General features: G+C 41.5%; 1 protein-coding gene across 1 annotated transcript in view; it reads right to left on the minus strand.

Annotated features, from left to right (window-relative positions):
• SPECC1 (sperm antigen with calponin homology and coiled-coil domains 1) overlaps nt 1–17,480 on the minus strand; it is a 59,288-nt gene that overhangs the window by 14,811 nt on the left and 26,997 nt on the right. The window contains exons 6-11 of the mRNA XM_026036941.1: nt 17,019–17,197; nt 8,206–8,351; nt 7,879–7,979; nt 6,246–6,327; nt 3,761–3,911; nt 3,115–3,217 (exon numbers count right to left, since the gene is read on the minus strand). Of these exons, the coding sequence (XP_025892726.1) occupies nt 3,115–3,217; nt 3,761–3,911; nt 6,246–6,327; nt 7,879–7,979; nt 8,206–8,351; nt 17,019–17,197 (762 nt within the window). The remainder of the gene's footprint in view (nt 1–3,114; nt 3,218–3,760; nt 3,912–6,245; nt 6,328–7,878; nt 7,980–8,205; nt 8,352–17,018; nt 17,198–17,480) is intronic.

Consider the following 17,480-nt stretch of genomic DNA (forward strand, 5'->3'; position numbering starts at 1 on the left):
AGTTCTCAAGTCTGGTCATCTCATCACTCTACATTATACACCATGATGTCAACAACTTTAGAGAGGCAGAAGGAACAGTCTATGCATGTCCAGGGAGATCATGTGCAAGTGCACAGCTCTTATGGATGAATATACATTAGAAGAGGATTTTTTTTTCATCTGGAGACTTTCCTGCAGGAAGTTTTGCAGAAAGCCACAAGCCCAAAGCCTTATTTCAATATAATTCTTTCTACAGCTGTGATTTTTAAATCCTGCTCTGCACAGTTATTCTAAAGCAGTGGCCAAAATGCCAGACCACATTCACCCCGGCAGTGAAATACTGCAAGTGCAATTCATTCAGTATATCATGCTACAGTTTATGAGATCTCACTTTCATATTTTTTCTCCTAGCATTAATTCCTTTTCAATATCAAATTACCATTTATATAAAAATCTTTGAATTGTCACAGTGGATCAGAGATGTTTTCACATTTCCCCTCAGTTTCTGTAAACTCACTTTTTTTTTTTTTAATTTAATAAGTCAAACCCTCCAGACTATTAATCATTTCTGCTGCATTTCCCTCAAACCCTTCCAGTGTCTCTCTCCCATCTTATGAGATTTCCCCCTGGGGAAGGCACTGAAGTTCAAAGCTGGGAAATATTCCCACTGAAGTCAATGCAAAGATATGTGCCACTAGCAGGATGTAAAATTCTATCTATAGTATAAGCCCTGTATGGCTTAAAGCATTTAAAAAGTGGAGCCTTGTGCACTGGTCCCTCAATCTTATCCCCAGATGCTCCCCTAGGTCACTAATCCAGCTTTCCTCAGCGAATCTGGGACATGGATGGTAGCTGCTGCTGAGAGAAGCTGTTATTCTAATCCATTTTGTTTACAGTACTTGATGAAATAAGATATCTCCGTAATTCAGACAGAAAGGAATCTCCCTCTTCCCCAGATGCTCAAACCAAGAACTGCAGAAAGATTTATCCTAAACCTTCAAGGTGGGACAGTCTAGCACACTATATGAAGCACGGCAACAAGGCAGCACGTCCTTCATTCTCTCATTCCACTGCATCACGGATTCATGGCATCCGTGTGGCATCCAAAGCTATTTGTGCTTCTGGGCTTCAGGTCAGAAAGAACATGACAGATACACTGGAGGTTTGCAAAGATGATGCCTCAGTGACACACATATTGAATGCAGAAAAGATCACACACATCACGAAGTTCATTACTTCATTCCCACCACTGCAGCAGCCAAGGCAGGAAGGAGGATGACGTTCTTCACTCCACTCCAGCTCTTTGTAATCAGGAATGATAAAAACTCCCTGTGGAGCTGAATATCAGCTCTATCATGGGAGTGCAAGGGTCAGGAAAAAGCAAGTTCAAGTAGAGTTGGTGAATGTACTGCAAAGAGCACGATGGGAACGAGCATCTGAGGAGGAATGTCCAAAAGATAATGCCTCTAGATGAAAGAGTGAGGAGAGAGCCATGAGACGCTCGCCATAAATCAATACATTGTGTGTCTGTCTAATCTGCTCTAAGATCTTTCACTCTGGGCAATAAGGCCCTCCTCCACTGCCTTCCAGAACAAACTACTGCAGAAAACTCATTCTGGCTGCTTCAGGAAGGGTAATGGCAAAGGACAGCCAGCAACAAAACAAGATTCTCATTAGAGAAGGAACCAAAATGACGAAGCTTTTTCTTAAATGTCATCTGCACAGTCATGTCAGCAGCAACACCACTCCTGCAGCCATGCATAAAAGCTAGGACTTTCTCTGTCCTCTGAACCATGGATATATTTTCCTCTGGAGGCTAATAACAAAAGGAAAAACAAATAGAGCCAGACTGCCTTGCATACCTCCTGGGTGGCCTGCTATCTGATACACAGCTGGCCCCACTACTTGGGTTCAGCAGAGAAAAACAAGACTCCTTTTTGTATCAGGGAGAGAATTCTGGTCACTCTTGGTGCCCAGTTGGTACTGCAGAATCTGGGTAGGCCTGTGTACTTGCAAAGCCACTAGTGACGTCTACAAGCTACACCCTTACTCATGCCTGGATGTAATCAGAAGGAATCTAGAGGTTACCTTTCAAAGATTGTTTCAAACTGTGAACTCTGCTGAGCTGGACTGTTTTAAAAGATGTATAAGAAGCTCATCATATGTAAAATTTAAAACAGAACTATAGGAAAAAATGTTACTGGAGATGAGTTTGCTGGTTTAATGGAAGTCAGACTTGGAAAAGGTATATTTCATGAATCATTTTCTAAGGACTGGACAGAAATATTCCCTTACACACCTTCTAAACCAAGACCAGGAGAATTTTAGAAGCTGAGGCACAGATATGTATAAATCCCATACACCAGGGACGATGCAACATCAGAGGATAACACCATAGCCTTTCAGCCAATAATGCATCACCAGAGACCAAATTCTAACCCTATCTTTATCGCTCCTAAGGTGTGTATGAAGTTCTCTTTTATCTGCCCTCATGTAAAACTTGAATCAAATGAATATGCCAGCGCTGTGATATGGTTCTCATACTTGATATGACTCTTAAATCAGTTTATTTAAATGGAAAGCTACTGTCTTTTTTTCTCCTGCCCAGTACAGTCAGCGTCTCATGAAGAACTAGTTGTGAAGAAAAAATATTTCACTATTTACTTTAAAATATAGACTCTGCTTTTATTAAAGATTTGTTCCAGGGTGCATATCATGGGGTGACAAATGCTTTTGTCTTCTGCTCTAAGTAACAAACAATATTATTCTTAAGAAAGAAAAATCTCAACATTATATCAAACCAAGAATACCCTGCACACCCAGCATATATCACAGGATGAACTGTTGTCTGTAACTGCCAGCTACAGCTCAGTTACAAGTCAGGCCAAAGGTCTAACTCAACTGCATACAAACACCAGCCAGGGCTGGATGAGCTCAGTAATGGCCATAAAAGAACTGGACAAGTCGTTAAAGAGGATGTTAAAGCGTTAAAGAAATCTGAAGAAAGGAAGATGGTGGAAACGTCCAGTAGGGCTAAACACGTAAATAGTAGCAAGTGAAATACATATAATATTTCTTTGAAGTGACACTGCTTACTGCACAAATAGGATAATGATGAATTCTTCCCCAGATTACCTGGTAACCCTCAGTCTTCTTCTGGCACCACTTCAACAGAGCATTTCTCTTCGAGCCTCCATACTCCCGGGCCAGGGCTGCCAGTGGGTCCTTTCTTTCCACACTAATCCAGAGAACAGGGGAGAAGAAGATTAAGATGCTTACAGTCTCTCTTTTCTTTCTGAGTTTGCAAATCAAATCCTCAGGACAAAACAGGCAGCACAGAACCTAAATGGAAGCCTAACTTTGATAGACTTCAGGCATACGTTTGCTATTTACCTTTACATGAGACAAATCATTTGGTATGATGGGTATCATCATCACAGACAGCTAAAAAAATAGCAGTACATGGGTATTTGAGAAGACGCCCCCTTGGATGGGATGTTTTCACTCAGCATTTCTCCTATTATTTTCATCAGCCGAAAAATTGCCAACCGCAGGTTATATTGTGGTTATTATAATGTGAATTTTGATATTTGGTCCTGACATAGCTCTGGCAGTTTGCTAACTCAGAAGACATCTATTTGATCAGGAAGGCACTGGGCAGAGTAGGCAGCAGTGCCTCCTCTAGCAGCAGGGCTCCATCAGCTTAGAACGTTATCTCAATGTCAGGCAATGCCATCAATCTTTGCAGCAGGCTGGTTTTCCCCACTAGCTGGGCTGGTACCTGAGTTTGCTGGGGGGTTTCAAGTTGCTGGGGGTGGAAGCAAGCATCCTGCTGCTGAAGGCCATGGAGGGCTTGCTCAGGGACTCCAGGGAGGGGCTTTTGCGGAGGTAATGGTCTGGCTTCAGCTCTTCGGTTCTCCCCTTCAGGAGGTCTGTGGGAATAAAAAAAAAAGCTGTCAGTTTGCAGCCTGAGGAATGTGATTAATCGCTGTCCTGCCACCCAGCACACAATATGTAGTCTGTTGTTTTGATTCTAAACAAATGTACTCATTTGTTCATTAAACACACATGGGGCTAGGAAACCTTGAGCAGATTAGAGGTGATCATAACAAGGAATGGCTTTGATGATTTCAACAGTACAGCCTGCCTGGTTTCCTGTGATTGATACTCCTGCTGGGGGGTAGGGGCCTCAGGTGAATGGGGGGAAATACCAAAATCTACAGTCTTAAAGGTTCAAAAGCTGATCCTCAAACATCTTCACCAGATAAATGACCAGCCCTCGTATAATACTTTTTTTTCCTGCTATTAGTAGAATCGTAACAAGATTCTTACCTCTTGAATACAACCCAGCTCAGTAAAAGGTATTTATTCACTTATGCTTGACATCCTACCTAACATGATGCTGGGAAGCTGCAAGACATTCTTAGCAGCTGCATTTGTATTTTTATTTTATATATAGATGCATATATGTAAAAATGCGTGTGTTTCTACATATACACACACACACACATACATATAAATCAATAAAATTATCAACATCAGGTTGCATTAATACTAAGTCTTCAAAGAGAACAAAGACATCATTGAAATTAAATTCCCTCTCCTTACGAATCAGGCCTGAGTTCGAATGGTGGATAGGCAGGGAAGGTTGGCTGCTGCTTTTCTGTAGAAAATCCACCCTCCTCCCCAGCAATGTAACATTTGGGTCATATTAAAGACCTCGCAGGACCCTGCTGTGACGCTAGTCAGATGGAACCAGCCAAAAGATTATTATGGACACTACTTCATCTGGAATTTCCTTGGGGATATTTTTTCATTCAGTGTTGTTTATATAGGGCTTGCAACAACCGCCTTCTAGGATTATTCAGATTGGAACCAGAGCTATTGCAACTTTACAGTAAGCCTTTGCTGAGGATTACTGGACCTAAATCAAACACAGGTACAATGAGAAACTGCAGATATGGGAACTTGTTAGATAAGGGACTATAAATTGTTACCATAAAGTGGCTAATAAAATATCTATGGATTTCAGTGGATTTTCACAGAACTGTTGTCCACAGGTCAATAACAGCAAACATCCACGGCCTGAAGTCAGATATTTATTACCAGGGAGGCGCATTACATTACCCTGTTGACTGACTGCTTCATTATACAGTCGATTGGTGGAGATCTACATGGCCTTATGTACTGTTTAGGATCAGTACATACTCATGCAAGACATTTTCTGGAAGTCATCAGAGAGAAATAGGTAAATGCTACTTGTTCCTTTGGCAACTTCTGCTTTTTTTGGCATTTACTCTTGCAGGAGAAGGCAGGAGCACAGGCAGGATGCTGCTATTTGCTTATCCTGCCATCCACCCTACAAACCTCTTCGCTGCCTGTATCTTTTTGCCTTTGACTGGTGAAAGTGTCATCTTAGTAGATGACTTGAAGAGTCTAAAAATGAAGCCATGTTCTAATTTCTATCTTCTGCTAGCAAACTAATGTAGAAAATCCATTCTACCACTGAAGCAGCTATGATTGATTTTCTGACCCTTCCTGCTGTTTCAGTGAGGTTTAGAAGAATATGATATTCCGCTGGCCTTAAAAATGGGTAATCTATTGGTATTAGTTTTGATTCCAATGCAACAGCTATATTCAGGACTAGATAATCAAAACAAAGGTCTCGAGAGAGAAGAGAAAAGCAGCACTGGTAGAAAAGAATATTATGTGACATGAGAATAAAAGCAAAGCATGAAATAAAAATAAATACATCTCTTGAGAACTCTCAAAACAAACTATACCAAGCCCGAATCTGACTCCTCCTAAAACAGTTGCATCTGTATCTGAAATGTTTGATGTATTTCAAATGAAGCTCACTTTAAAAACAAACAAATCCCCAAAAGACAGTACTTTGGATTTGCTCCAGATACATACATGTCGAGCAAAATCCAATCCTCTCCAGTTCCAGTGCATGGATTAGAGAGGTGCCATGGGTAATTTGGAATAAATAAAGAGGGTGAGTTTGTGTTGGCAAAGCATAGCAGATCCGTTCTTTTCTTCCTTTTTCATTTTTTTATTGCTTTCTTCCCTAAGGCTATGATAAAGATGGGAATGGAAGCAACATAAAATTAGTAAGATCTCTAAAAGAGAGGCTTTTAAGACACTGTTTTCATGCTTCCTTTGACCATACATGAAGGGGAAAAATGGCCCAGACAGGATCAAAGTATAAATGACAAGCTTTTGCTGGCAATAGAGGCAATATTTGAGTATTTACTGCAATTTACCTGCAAGAGGAAGGTCTGAAAGATCTGTGTGTCTGGCAACTCCTTTACTGGCTGTTTTTCCATTATTATAAACAGAATGTCTCTGTTAAACAAACAAACGCATAAAAACAATGAAGAAATATTAATCACCATGCTTAAATGGGCAAGCAAAAAGAAGAGATGTGTCTGCTATCTCAAGACTATAAAGCAGGCAGAGGGAGACAGGAAGCTTTCTGCAAGGTATCAGCTTGTACACAGAGCTGCCTAAATGGTTGTGAAAAACAAAGGACAGAGAAAATAACCTTAGCTGGTAGCACATTGCTTCCTAAACTATTCCCATTTTTATTTGCACAGATTTTTCTTGCCAAATATGATGTGGTGTAAGAAACTCAAAGCATGAAAATTTGCTCCTAGCACTGCCTCTGTTCCCAGCATCCTGAATCAGGCCAGTGGGATTCTTGTCTCTGCAGCCCCTGTGCCAGCTTTCCGAGTAAATACCCACTCAGGCGGGCATTGATAGAAGGTTCCCAGACATCTGCTTAATCCTATTCTTTAAACTTCCTTTGCTGGTTCTCTGAAGGAAGTGTGCTCACACGCTTGCTAAGTTCTCTTTCAAAGTCACCCCCCTTTCTTCAGGGCACTCCCCTAAAGCTCTAGACTCTCAACTAGTTTTTCCCCCAGATTCAGAGGGAGATTTCTTGGTATAATTCCAATAGCTTCCCCTTTGAACTGACTTAGGACAAAATGGGTCGCAATTTTTAGCAAATATCCTACTGGCTTAGATTGGAAAAATACCTCAAGCTGCTTCATATATGAATATAAATGAAATCAGCAGCACAGAGAGATTAAAAAAAATCAAAAAAAAAAACAAAAAACAAAAAACAAGCTCTTTAATTTCCTGAGAAATGACTTCAGACAAGGCAGGGACGAGCAGCACTGTCACCATATGAATGGTCTTTTGTAGCAATGAATGAACCAGTTACAGCTTGTGATAGGACACTACTTTTTTTTAATGCATTTACATTACCTGCTAGTATTCGAACAGCATGCCAGTGCTAATTTTACTTTACATAATATATATGATCAAAGTCAAGTATCAGGGCTTGGTCTTAACAGATAAGGGGAAAGATCTGCTCTTCCTGAGGAGGTAAAAAATAAGATCAAGGATATCAAAACTTACCTGATTTTAAGTGTGGTATTATTTAATAGTTGTGAGGCTAACTGATTTTTCAGTGGATAACTACTTTATTCTTTTACACAGGTAAGTCTCAGTAAGAGAAATATTATTTTGGTCACTAAATCAGATATTCATGAACCTCAGCAGAGCTTGACGAAGGCCTTGGTTGTATCCCAAACATCTAGACATGTATTTAGAACAGTGTCTGGTTCATTCATTTTTCTGATCAACAGCAATTAAAGCCCAAAACTGTATTCCAAAGAGTTTACATCCGTCCACCGAGAGCCTGAGTTGAAGACAAAGGCAAGCTCACTTTGATCCTCTTTGTTAGAGCTGCCGCGTTTGATGTTCCACAGCAAATAAACAGATGAGTTTCCCCTTCCCCTTGCCCACACGTGCCTGTTGGCTGTGTCATGCTGCAATGAACACTGCATCTACCCATTTCACCTCTGCAAGGACAGAAAGATCTTCTTGTACCTGCATGGGGGAGACAGCAGCCGCTGGGGCTGTTCTCACGGGAATCCCACTGAGAGGGCTCCTGGGGACCTTGTGAACTGGGATATTCTGTCCAGTGCTACCTGTAGGGGACAATCATGACAAAACATTAGTATTTCACATTCACCACCTTTCTCGCTCGTGTTGGAACAGCAATCGCTAGCACAGTAACATTCCACAAAAGTATTTATGCACCACACATGGACAGAAAACATCCATTAAGCAGCAAGAGGTGGCACAAAACGACAAAAACTGCTTGCTGCTACACAAAGGTGGCTTTTTTTACTACAAAGTGCAGTGTTCAAATACCTGGGCATCCTAAGTCAAATGATTTGATGAGTGACTTCACAGTGGCTGCCGACTCGGCCGGCGTGGGGGACGCTCTGCTAATGCAGACTCCGTGCCAGCGGTTGGCAGCATCTGTTTCTAGAGATTCTACCTCTTCAGCTGTCAGCCTGCAATGCAGAAACCAAACCCGAGTCAGTGGCAACAGGAATGGAAAGCAAAGTTTAAAGGTATGTATATAAAATATGCAGTAAAACAAGCTCGACAACGTACATGTTTTATTGCAATGCCCATAACACGGACCCTCTCGTTATTATAATGTTCTTTTTCTGGAGTGCCTGGCAAACATGAAGTCATTGAGTCTCAGAAACTTTCCTGTGTTGTTAACCATATAATCTCCAATCTCTTCCCTTCAGGGTTATCGTGAAAAGAAGCAGTTTTGACGATGATTTGTGAGTAATCATAGACAATTAACTTGACACAAACTTCCACTGTAGCACTGGGGCTAATGGGCTAATGTGATCCTCAGTTTATAAACAGGAAAATAACTGAAGGGAAAAAGATATAATTTTATTCTCTGTAATTTAACTGGCATGACCACTACTGCAGTAATTGTTATTGGTTAAAATATAACAGTTAACAAAATAATAAATTGGACAGCATTCACAGAAAAACCATGAAAATCAAATCAGAAAATATGTTTTATAACGAAAGACTTCGACAACTCAACTTTTGAAACTAATGCACAAGAAAGTACGCTGAGCAAATAAATCCTCAATCACAATCCATAAGCAGGGAAATAAAACTGATAACGAATGTTTCATCCAAGCATACGGAGGAATAATAAAGTTTAATGGCTACAGGAAAGATGGGCAAATTCAAAATAGAAACAAGGCCCCCATTTTGACAGTATCACTAAGTTACTCCATCAACTGATCATTTTTAAGCCAAGGTTAGATACTGGACTTACAGAAATGTGCACAAGAAAGCCCACAGCATTGAACTTATCTAGTATATCCATATGATGCTCCTAGTCATACATTTATGGATCTGTCTGGCTTTGCTTAGAGCTGGCTCTGTACTTACCTCATAGCTCACCGGGTAGACTTTGAGCAGAATTATCTACTTTAGCTTAGGAAAGCCGCAATCAGATAACAAAGTCTAGTCACCTAAAAGGAGAACCTTTGTTACACGGTTTTTCTGAAGCGTGTGGTGACCTACAGGTCCTGGGGCACCATCACTTTCCTCTGCTTTGAAGCCAAGTAGACATCAAGAGCTACATGCACAGGAAATCAGCAGTAATTTCAGAAGAGGCCTGCAGGACCCCATAAAGAAGTGCCTATAAGGCTGAACAATTTTGACTGAGCTAAAAATAGAAGTCAAGAGTCTTTTTTTTTCTTCTTTTTCCTTCCTTTTGGCATCCCTGCCTACAAAATCCAAGGGGCTAAAGGGTGGCAATGAATAAGAACGAGTGACTCATGCTTCTATTTTTGGCAGAGCACTGAGGAGGTGCTGTCTTTAAACAGACACGGGCTATTTCTTTGCTAATTCATTCTCACCCCTTGTGTGCCAAGGGAGCCTGCTGAGGCAGATGGCTAGAAAAAAAAAGTTATTTCATTTCTATTCTCCATTTAACCCAATGACGAGGACAGGCAGCCTGGATGAGATTCACTGAGCTCAGAAGGAGCCAGTGTTTCCCTGATTAACATTAACTACTGCTCTTCCTTTTTCCCTTTATGGTTTCAAAGACATACACAACAAATCAACAGGCAATAGCATCTGCCCTTTATTTATAAGAAAACACAACAGCTAAAGGAGCGCCCTGCTTCTACTGAAATGTGGGGGAGGAAGAGATTTCCGCCCCAGCATGCCAAGCTATCCAATAAAATCTATTTTGCTTTCAATAATTAAATTCACCATTATACAAGAGCTTTGTGTATTTAGGGAGGCAGAGCACGAAAGACATTTCTGAAATATTATCAGAGTATAAAAGGAATAGTAAAAGCCTGTAGGCAAAGCAGAACCTCTCGAGAAGCAAGCAGGCCGAAGGTGTGTTCCAGGCAGCCACCGCATTAGCAGCTCAGTGGGAGTCCGTTCTAGATTTTATTTGGAGAGGAAGTTTTTATTTGCACCAAGCGTTAGCTCATTGCAAAGAACAGGCGGCTGTCAGTGCGACAGCTCCCGTGCTCAGCCAAGCTACAAGCCAGTATCTACCTCCAAGAACAGCTCAGATCTCTCAGACTAGTCGCCCCAGGCCAGTCTTTGATTGCAAAAGGATGCAAATATGTGAAACAAAGCAGTTGCATCAGCCCCATGCCACACGGCAGGCAAGTCTCAGAAATCACACCCTGCTTTACTGTCGCTGTATTGAGTAGTTGCAAAGATTCAAGGGCTAGAGCTGCTAATGGTTCCAGGTTTGCTAGGATGCTTCCTGTAGTGTTAGTCTGTGTATTTGTATTAGGCTTATTTTTGAAGCAACCTTCTAGATGAAACATAATCATTTCAGCAAATGCAGCCATTTCAGACTGCAAAACTCAGCATGAAAGCTACGCAGAATGGTGCTGAGATATATTTGCTTTAACCAACACACAAGGCCACGCAGCAGTGCAGAGTTACAAAAGCTGGTGCATACTTTTCATTTTTAAAGAGAAGAACCTGCATGATAAGGTGAAGCATACATGCACACATGTATGTTTAAAAATAAAAAAGCAGCAGATGAGCACAACTTGCATTCAATTATTCAACTGAGGACAGCATAGAACTTGACTTACAAAAATGAACAACAAGCCATTATTTCCAACTAAAAATGACTCCTACAGTACAGAATTAATTTAGCTTAGCACAGCTTAGGCCATCTGGGAAGACTAACCAAGCCCTGATGCAAAGAGGATGGACTTGAGAAAAATCTGCCATCTCTGGCTGTACACTTTCCTTGAAACAAGGATGAATGGTTTACATAACAGAGCTAGAAGCTGCAAGTGCAGCTGGCTCAAGCGGAGCAGCTCCAGGAGGACGCAGAGCACTTTAGCACAAAGAAATTCAAACGTGCAGAACCTCTTCACACAACCACTGCCCCGTTTCCTTCCTCAGTGCACCCACCTTTTCTTTAATGGCAAGGTTTGGATTTTGCAGACAACAGAGAACCAACAAGACGCAATCCCTTCTGTATTTAAAGTAAGGATTTTGGCAACAGCAGCCTTCCCGTGCTCAGAAATTTCTGAATTGCTCTGATGATCTTGTAATTACAAGTGCTCTATATCAACAGAATCATAGTTTCAGAAATAATTACTGTACAACATCATCTTTGACACAGTTCCTACCATCGTAGTCATGAACGCTCCCGAGCCCCAAAGGACACAAAGAAGAGAGACACAGAGCTGCTGATGCGCGGAACAGAAGGGAGGCCGAGAGCAGGCAGCAGACAATTCCAGACACTTATACATTTATTTGGCACTTCAATATATATTTCTTAGAACATAAAAATCAAAATTCAACAGCTGCCAGCATGGAAAAGAAAGGCAAAACAAGGGTGCATGTGTGTACACTCCTGTAGCATGGCACAAAGGAGAAGGTCACATCAAAGCCACGACAGCTCGCAGAGCTCTCCAGCTCAGCCCGCTCTGAGACCAGATCCCTGCTAGGTCGTCACGTCCAGGTGCAAAAGGTGGGAGCCCCACAGCAATGAAAGGAAGTTCCAGTCCTACAATGAATCCTGACAGTCACCTGGTAGAGATGGCAACTTCTTAGTTTCTCTTTAGCATCCAAGTAAAGCTCTCTCCAGGTGTTTCCAGTTGCAAGGCTGAACACAAGGAGATTCTCCCTGATTATCTATTTCACCTGAGTTTGGGATATGAGAACAGCTCCTTCTGAGTGGATATTTATTAGGGGCTTGATCTGTACACTTCCTTTCCATGTGAACTCTGCCTCGGCAGTTCTCTGAGCCAGGACAAACCTCCTGTGGGGTGGATGTTCTCCGCTGAAAGCCGAGCGGGATGTGGTGCTCGGGCATCCCGTGCTCCTGAACGTGCACCGGGCCGGACACGCCACCCGGCGGCAACGCGGCAGCAAAACCTGACCCAGGACAGCGGCGGGATGAACCACCTCGGGCTGCCAGGCACTTCTCCTAGTGGCCTCCAGCAACTGAATTTCCCCATGCAACTTGCCCAGCTGCGAATCCAGAGATCACGTGAGTTTGTGTGTGCGTGTATACATACAGACCTGTATGCATATGGATATTTAGACACACGTATAGAGATTTATGAATATAGTATTATACGGAGAACATACCATGTGTATGTGCATTAAGGTTTACCAAGCAGACATACACATTCAGTTTCCTTTTTGTTTAAACTTAAAATTACATGTCTGAATTTCTGTTTCAAGGAAAATACCCCATCACTCCAAAAAGAAACATCAGCTATTTCAGTCTCAAAAATCTCCGTGATTACTTCCTATGGCTTAGTTGATTCAAAATGAATTCAGAATGTTTTTTTTGCCTCAAGGAGTCTTCGGAAGAGGGAAGCCTTCTGAAACAGAGATGCAGGCTCCTGCCCACAGGGAGAGGATGGACCTGAGAGCAGCATTCACACTTTGCGACACACTTCACTTTGGCAGAGCGATAATAAACTGGAGGTGTTCTCTCCAGCTGAAACTTCCCTTCTCAACTGCAACTGAAGGCATGTCCTGAAGAGTCTCACAAGCCTGGCTTTGCTTCCACCCAGAGCTGTGTTAGCTGGTCGAGATCAGGCACCTACAGAGAGAGAGAGAGAGAGACAACACAAGTTATAAGGAGCAATCTGATGCCCACACTGAGGCATAGCCCTCTATTTTACAGCTAATCATTCCATTATCATTACTTACAGACAAAAAGGAAACTGCTGCTGGTGGAGCTAGGGCAGTCTGGAAGGAATGGCTTATCACTCTGGGACTTGATGTGCAAAACAATACAAAATACAAGAAAATCTGTTGTTTGGATAGCAAGAAATTACATAAGGAGAGGCAGGGGGCTTTGCCCTCCTCTCACCAATTAGTATTATACATTCAAATTAGGTATATGAACTTGCCCAGGTAACTGGAATTTCTCTGCCTGTCAGAGTTTCTGTTTCAAAGTCCTTATACCAAAGTTGGTTGGATAATTTCCACTTAATACCAAAAACTCTAAGGAGCGACTAAATGCAGTGTGAAGAAGCAATACATCAAGATTCACAGATTTCATCAGATCTTACTCTGACATTCTAGCTTGCTCATTTTAAGTGTGAGTGGAATGAGCTGATCAGACCTCTGTAAGACAGAACAGCTGCAAACACAAGCACACAGAAGCAGCACATCAGCACATACAGACTGGCAGCAGGTTTTAATACATGTAGAGTACAGGCTTAATTTAGGAGAAAAAAGCACGTAACACAGGCCATGCTGTGGCACTTGAGACTTTAGGAGGAAAAACAGAAACAAATTAGTGGGTTACATTACAATCCTCCTTTGGAAGATTTGGTTAGATTTTTCTCATTTTTCTAGGTAACTAACTCCTTTAATTTTGGATGCAATTTCTCTGGCTCCCCAGCACTACTCCCAGCCCAACTGCCTTCCCTGGAAGTTCTTGGTCCATGATATTCAACGTTACATTCCCACTGCATATGCAGCAGGACACCGGGCAGCAAAATCCTGTTGAGAACTTGGAAACAGATTCTAAGAAAGACGTTCAAGCTCTCATGGCTGCTGAATACTACCTTGTTAAAACAGGCTTGGAAATGTGTGCATATGAAGCCAAAAGAGGGTCATTTTTATTCAGGGTCCTTCTTGCAATAATTTTCCTTTGCATTACTGACCACAAAATACTTTTTTTTTTTTCCTTCCTTTTTTCACCACTTGGATATCTGTTCCTAAAAGCATCTAGGAAAAACAGTTTATTTCCAAGGTGAATTTTCTGAAAGGTGGGGACTTAATACAGCATCATAGGGCAATTCAGGAGTTCAGCTAGTCCAAGCTCCTGCTCAAAGGGTCAGCTATTAGGTTAGAACAGTTTATTCAGGATTTTATGCCATGTGGTTATTAAAAACTTTAGAAAAAGGATGATGACTGCCTAACCTCAAAGTTCACCGCAGTTACATAGTGATGTATTTTAAGTTTTTCCATTTTATTACAAAGAAGCAGCATTAATTGGGATGTAAAGTATCATGAAAAGCCTGCGAGTCACTAAAACATGTGAGTTAATCAATTTGTTTCAATCAGTACTAATTTGGGACAAATGAAAATCCTCTCCTCCTTATTCCGTTTCTCTTTTGATGCTGGTCCAACCTCCCCCCAACACTCTTAGTCATAGAATTAGACATTTAATCTGTGTTAAAGATGCCTTTGGGAGGCTCTTACCTTCATTCAGATGAACTCTGATGACCTCATCTGGACATTTTCTGCAAGTTCTTTGGTTGTTCCTGAACCAAAAGGGACTTTTTGTCTGATTAGAAGACTGTAACGGTGAAATCAAACTTGGAGGCAGGAACTCAGGCAGCCACAGGCAAACATTGTAATGGCAGGATGTCGAAGGAGATAAACTGGCTTCAAGATCAATTTATGAGGTGGAGTCAAATGACTCTCAAGGGATGGCTGAGACTTTGCCAAAAAAATCTTTGAATAGCAAACTATCAGAAAGTATATTTTCCGATCAGAGCTTTGAAATCGGAGCTTTTGAAGACTGTCAGATATTCAGTTGACTGCACAGCTGCTCAGCATGAGCAAATACAGGGGATACCTTATAGGCTGTGTTTCTAGGCAGTAGAAACCATTTCCACTGGCACTGAGCACGCATTGTAAGTCACCCACATACCAGGACACACTGTTGACAGTGAGCAGCAGCACTGTGAGCGCTGCTAAAGGCACGATGAGAACATCCCCAGGACTCTGCAGGTGGGTGCTGGGGAGAAGGGTGGCCTCAGGAATGCAAGAATAATTGGGAGTGTAAAACCGGCCCTCAACAGGAGCTTTGGGAACTCCAAGAATGTTTTATAAAAGGTCAGCAGAGTTTTTAAATTTCACTGCTGAGCTGTTGATCACTGGGTTATTTAGGCAATGACTTGCACAGGCTTCATTACCCTCTCCATGCCCATGATGAATTTTTTTCCTAAATAATCTCTGCACAGACACTGTGACACACACAGTCAAATCTGTTAGCATCTAAATTGACGGACGCAAAATGACGGAGCTCAGCACCTGTCTTTGAAGAAGAATCTATGTTGCCCACAGTAGATGGTATTTTTGCCTTCAGATCCAATGTAATATTCCAAGCAAGCTAGACAGATAGTCAGACAAAAAAGACAGACATATATCTAAACATATGCAAAAGAGGGAGAGGGACAAATGCCCAAAATGTCTAATTAAATGCATGTCAGAATACGTTCTCCTGGAGCTGTGTATACACAGATTCTGGGGATTTAACTTCAAAAGTAATTTTTACATCTAGGTTTCTTAAGTCAATGAGCTGAAAGTGGAGCCATGTTCTTTACACAAGCAAGATAAACATCCCAGCTTGCAAATTAACAGGTTATCTTCTATTCATTTTAGCTAAATGAAATACATTTGTCTCCAGATTAAAAAACAAAGGAATAAAGAGGGAAATTACTCTGCTCAAAATCCCTCCCATCTTTTTACTCTTATCTATTGTAGAACGTCTGTGGAAACTCTAGACTGGAAAACTGTAAGAAAATACAAGGAACATAAGAGCATGTTATTCCCCTATACGGAATAACAGGATTCACCGTTCTGCAGTCACTATTCTATCGCTTGCTACAGACCCAGTGGAAGAGAGATTAACTGGAACAATCTAGAGTGGCAAAGCTAACTCGTCACATATTTTTGGTAAACAGCTTTACTGTGTTATTTTGTCTTTCTTCATTCACCTTATACAAATTTTCATTTCTGCAGCCCCAGCACATCCTGAGCCAATGCAATAAAAGAGTAGAGGGCTACACCTTCTTTATAAATTCCTTTTCACTTTATACAGTTTAGCATGACAAGTGGTAAAACTTTTAGAATGAAACAGGCTACATAAAAGCTCAGGCACCACACAGAAGGCGAATTGTAAAAGCATATGTATTATTTCCTACTTCAATTGTATCATTGACTTTTGTTCTTCCCATGTTTCCATGGAAGGAAACCCCACACACAGTGTTCACAATGCTGGGCTACATCTTTAGCTCCCAGGATCCCAGACTCCAGTGTCGTATCTACTATTTCCCCCTCCAATTACAGCAACTGTTTTGCAGACAAGTTTGCTGTGTTACTAAATCATCTCTACACTAACTTGTAGTTCAGACTATGCTGAAACCATTTAACATGGCTAATCACATAGCAAATTTCAGATTATGGACAGGATATATGGGGTGAGAAATCCTAGATCATTCAATCAACAAGCATCATATCTGCAGAACAAATAAGTCCAGCTAGTTCTCATTTCAGTTTGGACATAGATCGTTCTTGTTCTCCTTTCAGATTAAGTAGTTCCCTTCTGGATGTTCCATTAAATATAGAGAGCCAAACAGACTTTTCACAGATGGTTCAATACAGCTGCACAGAGATTGGAATATAAGGAACAAAGCTACGAGGGTTATTGGCAACTGTTATTAAAAAATTAATATCCGATTAAAACCTTCATAGCCTACTTGGCAGAACTAGATCACTAAAAAGAGAAAGAACAGAAACATCTTAGAATAAAACACAGCAACATCTGTCAGAGGAGTTAAAACCAGACAATATGCACATTCAAGCCAACGAGCAGTTACTGACAAAACACTGCGTGCGTGTTAGCAGTCACAGAGACGAAATCTTGGTCCTTGCAACTAACCAACCTGTTACTGCCCTTCACTTCATCCAGCTCCTTCTGCAGCCTGGCACTCTTCTCCTCCTCTTCCTGAAGTTTCCTCTTCACCACGCGCAGCTCCTGCTGGGCTTCACACTTAATATCATTGGCCACAACCACCGCTGTCTGTAGATCCGCTTGGAAACGTCTCCACTCTTCTGTATCTTCCTAAAAAGAACAATTGGCACCCAAAGGTACTTGCTGTTAAACACTCTTACTGGAGCTGAGCATGTCACCAGTTATTGATCATCCTTTCAGACTTCACAAGAGGTTTTCCCCCAAAATTCATGGTTAGGCTGAAGCCAAGCTAGATACTTGCCCCTTCATACAGTATTGACAAGATTGCCAAAGAAACTGATGCTAAGCAACCCTCTCAGCTATCAATACAAAAAGCACAATCAGCATTCTTGCAACACCTGCTGATCATTCAGACTTGTGATACCATTGAAAA

This window comes from Nothoprocta perdicaria, unplaced genomic scaffold, assembly GCF_003342845.1.
Source record: "Nothoprocta perdicaria isolate Ctin4 unplaced genomic scaffold, notPer1 scaffold_189, whole genome shotgun sequence".
NCBI classification, from domain to species: domain Eukaryota; kingdom Metazoa; phylum Chordata; class Aves; order Tinamiformes; family Tinamidae; genus Nothoprocta; species Nothoprocta perdicaria.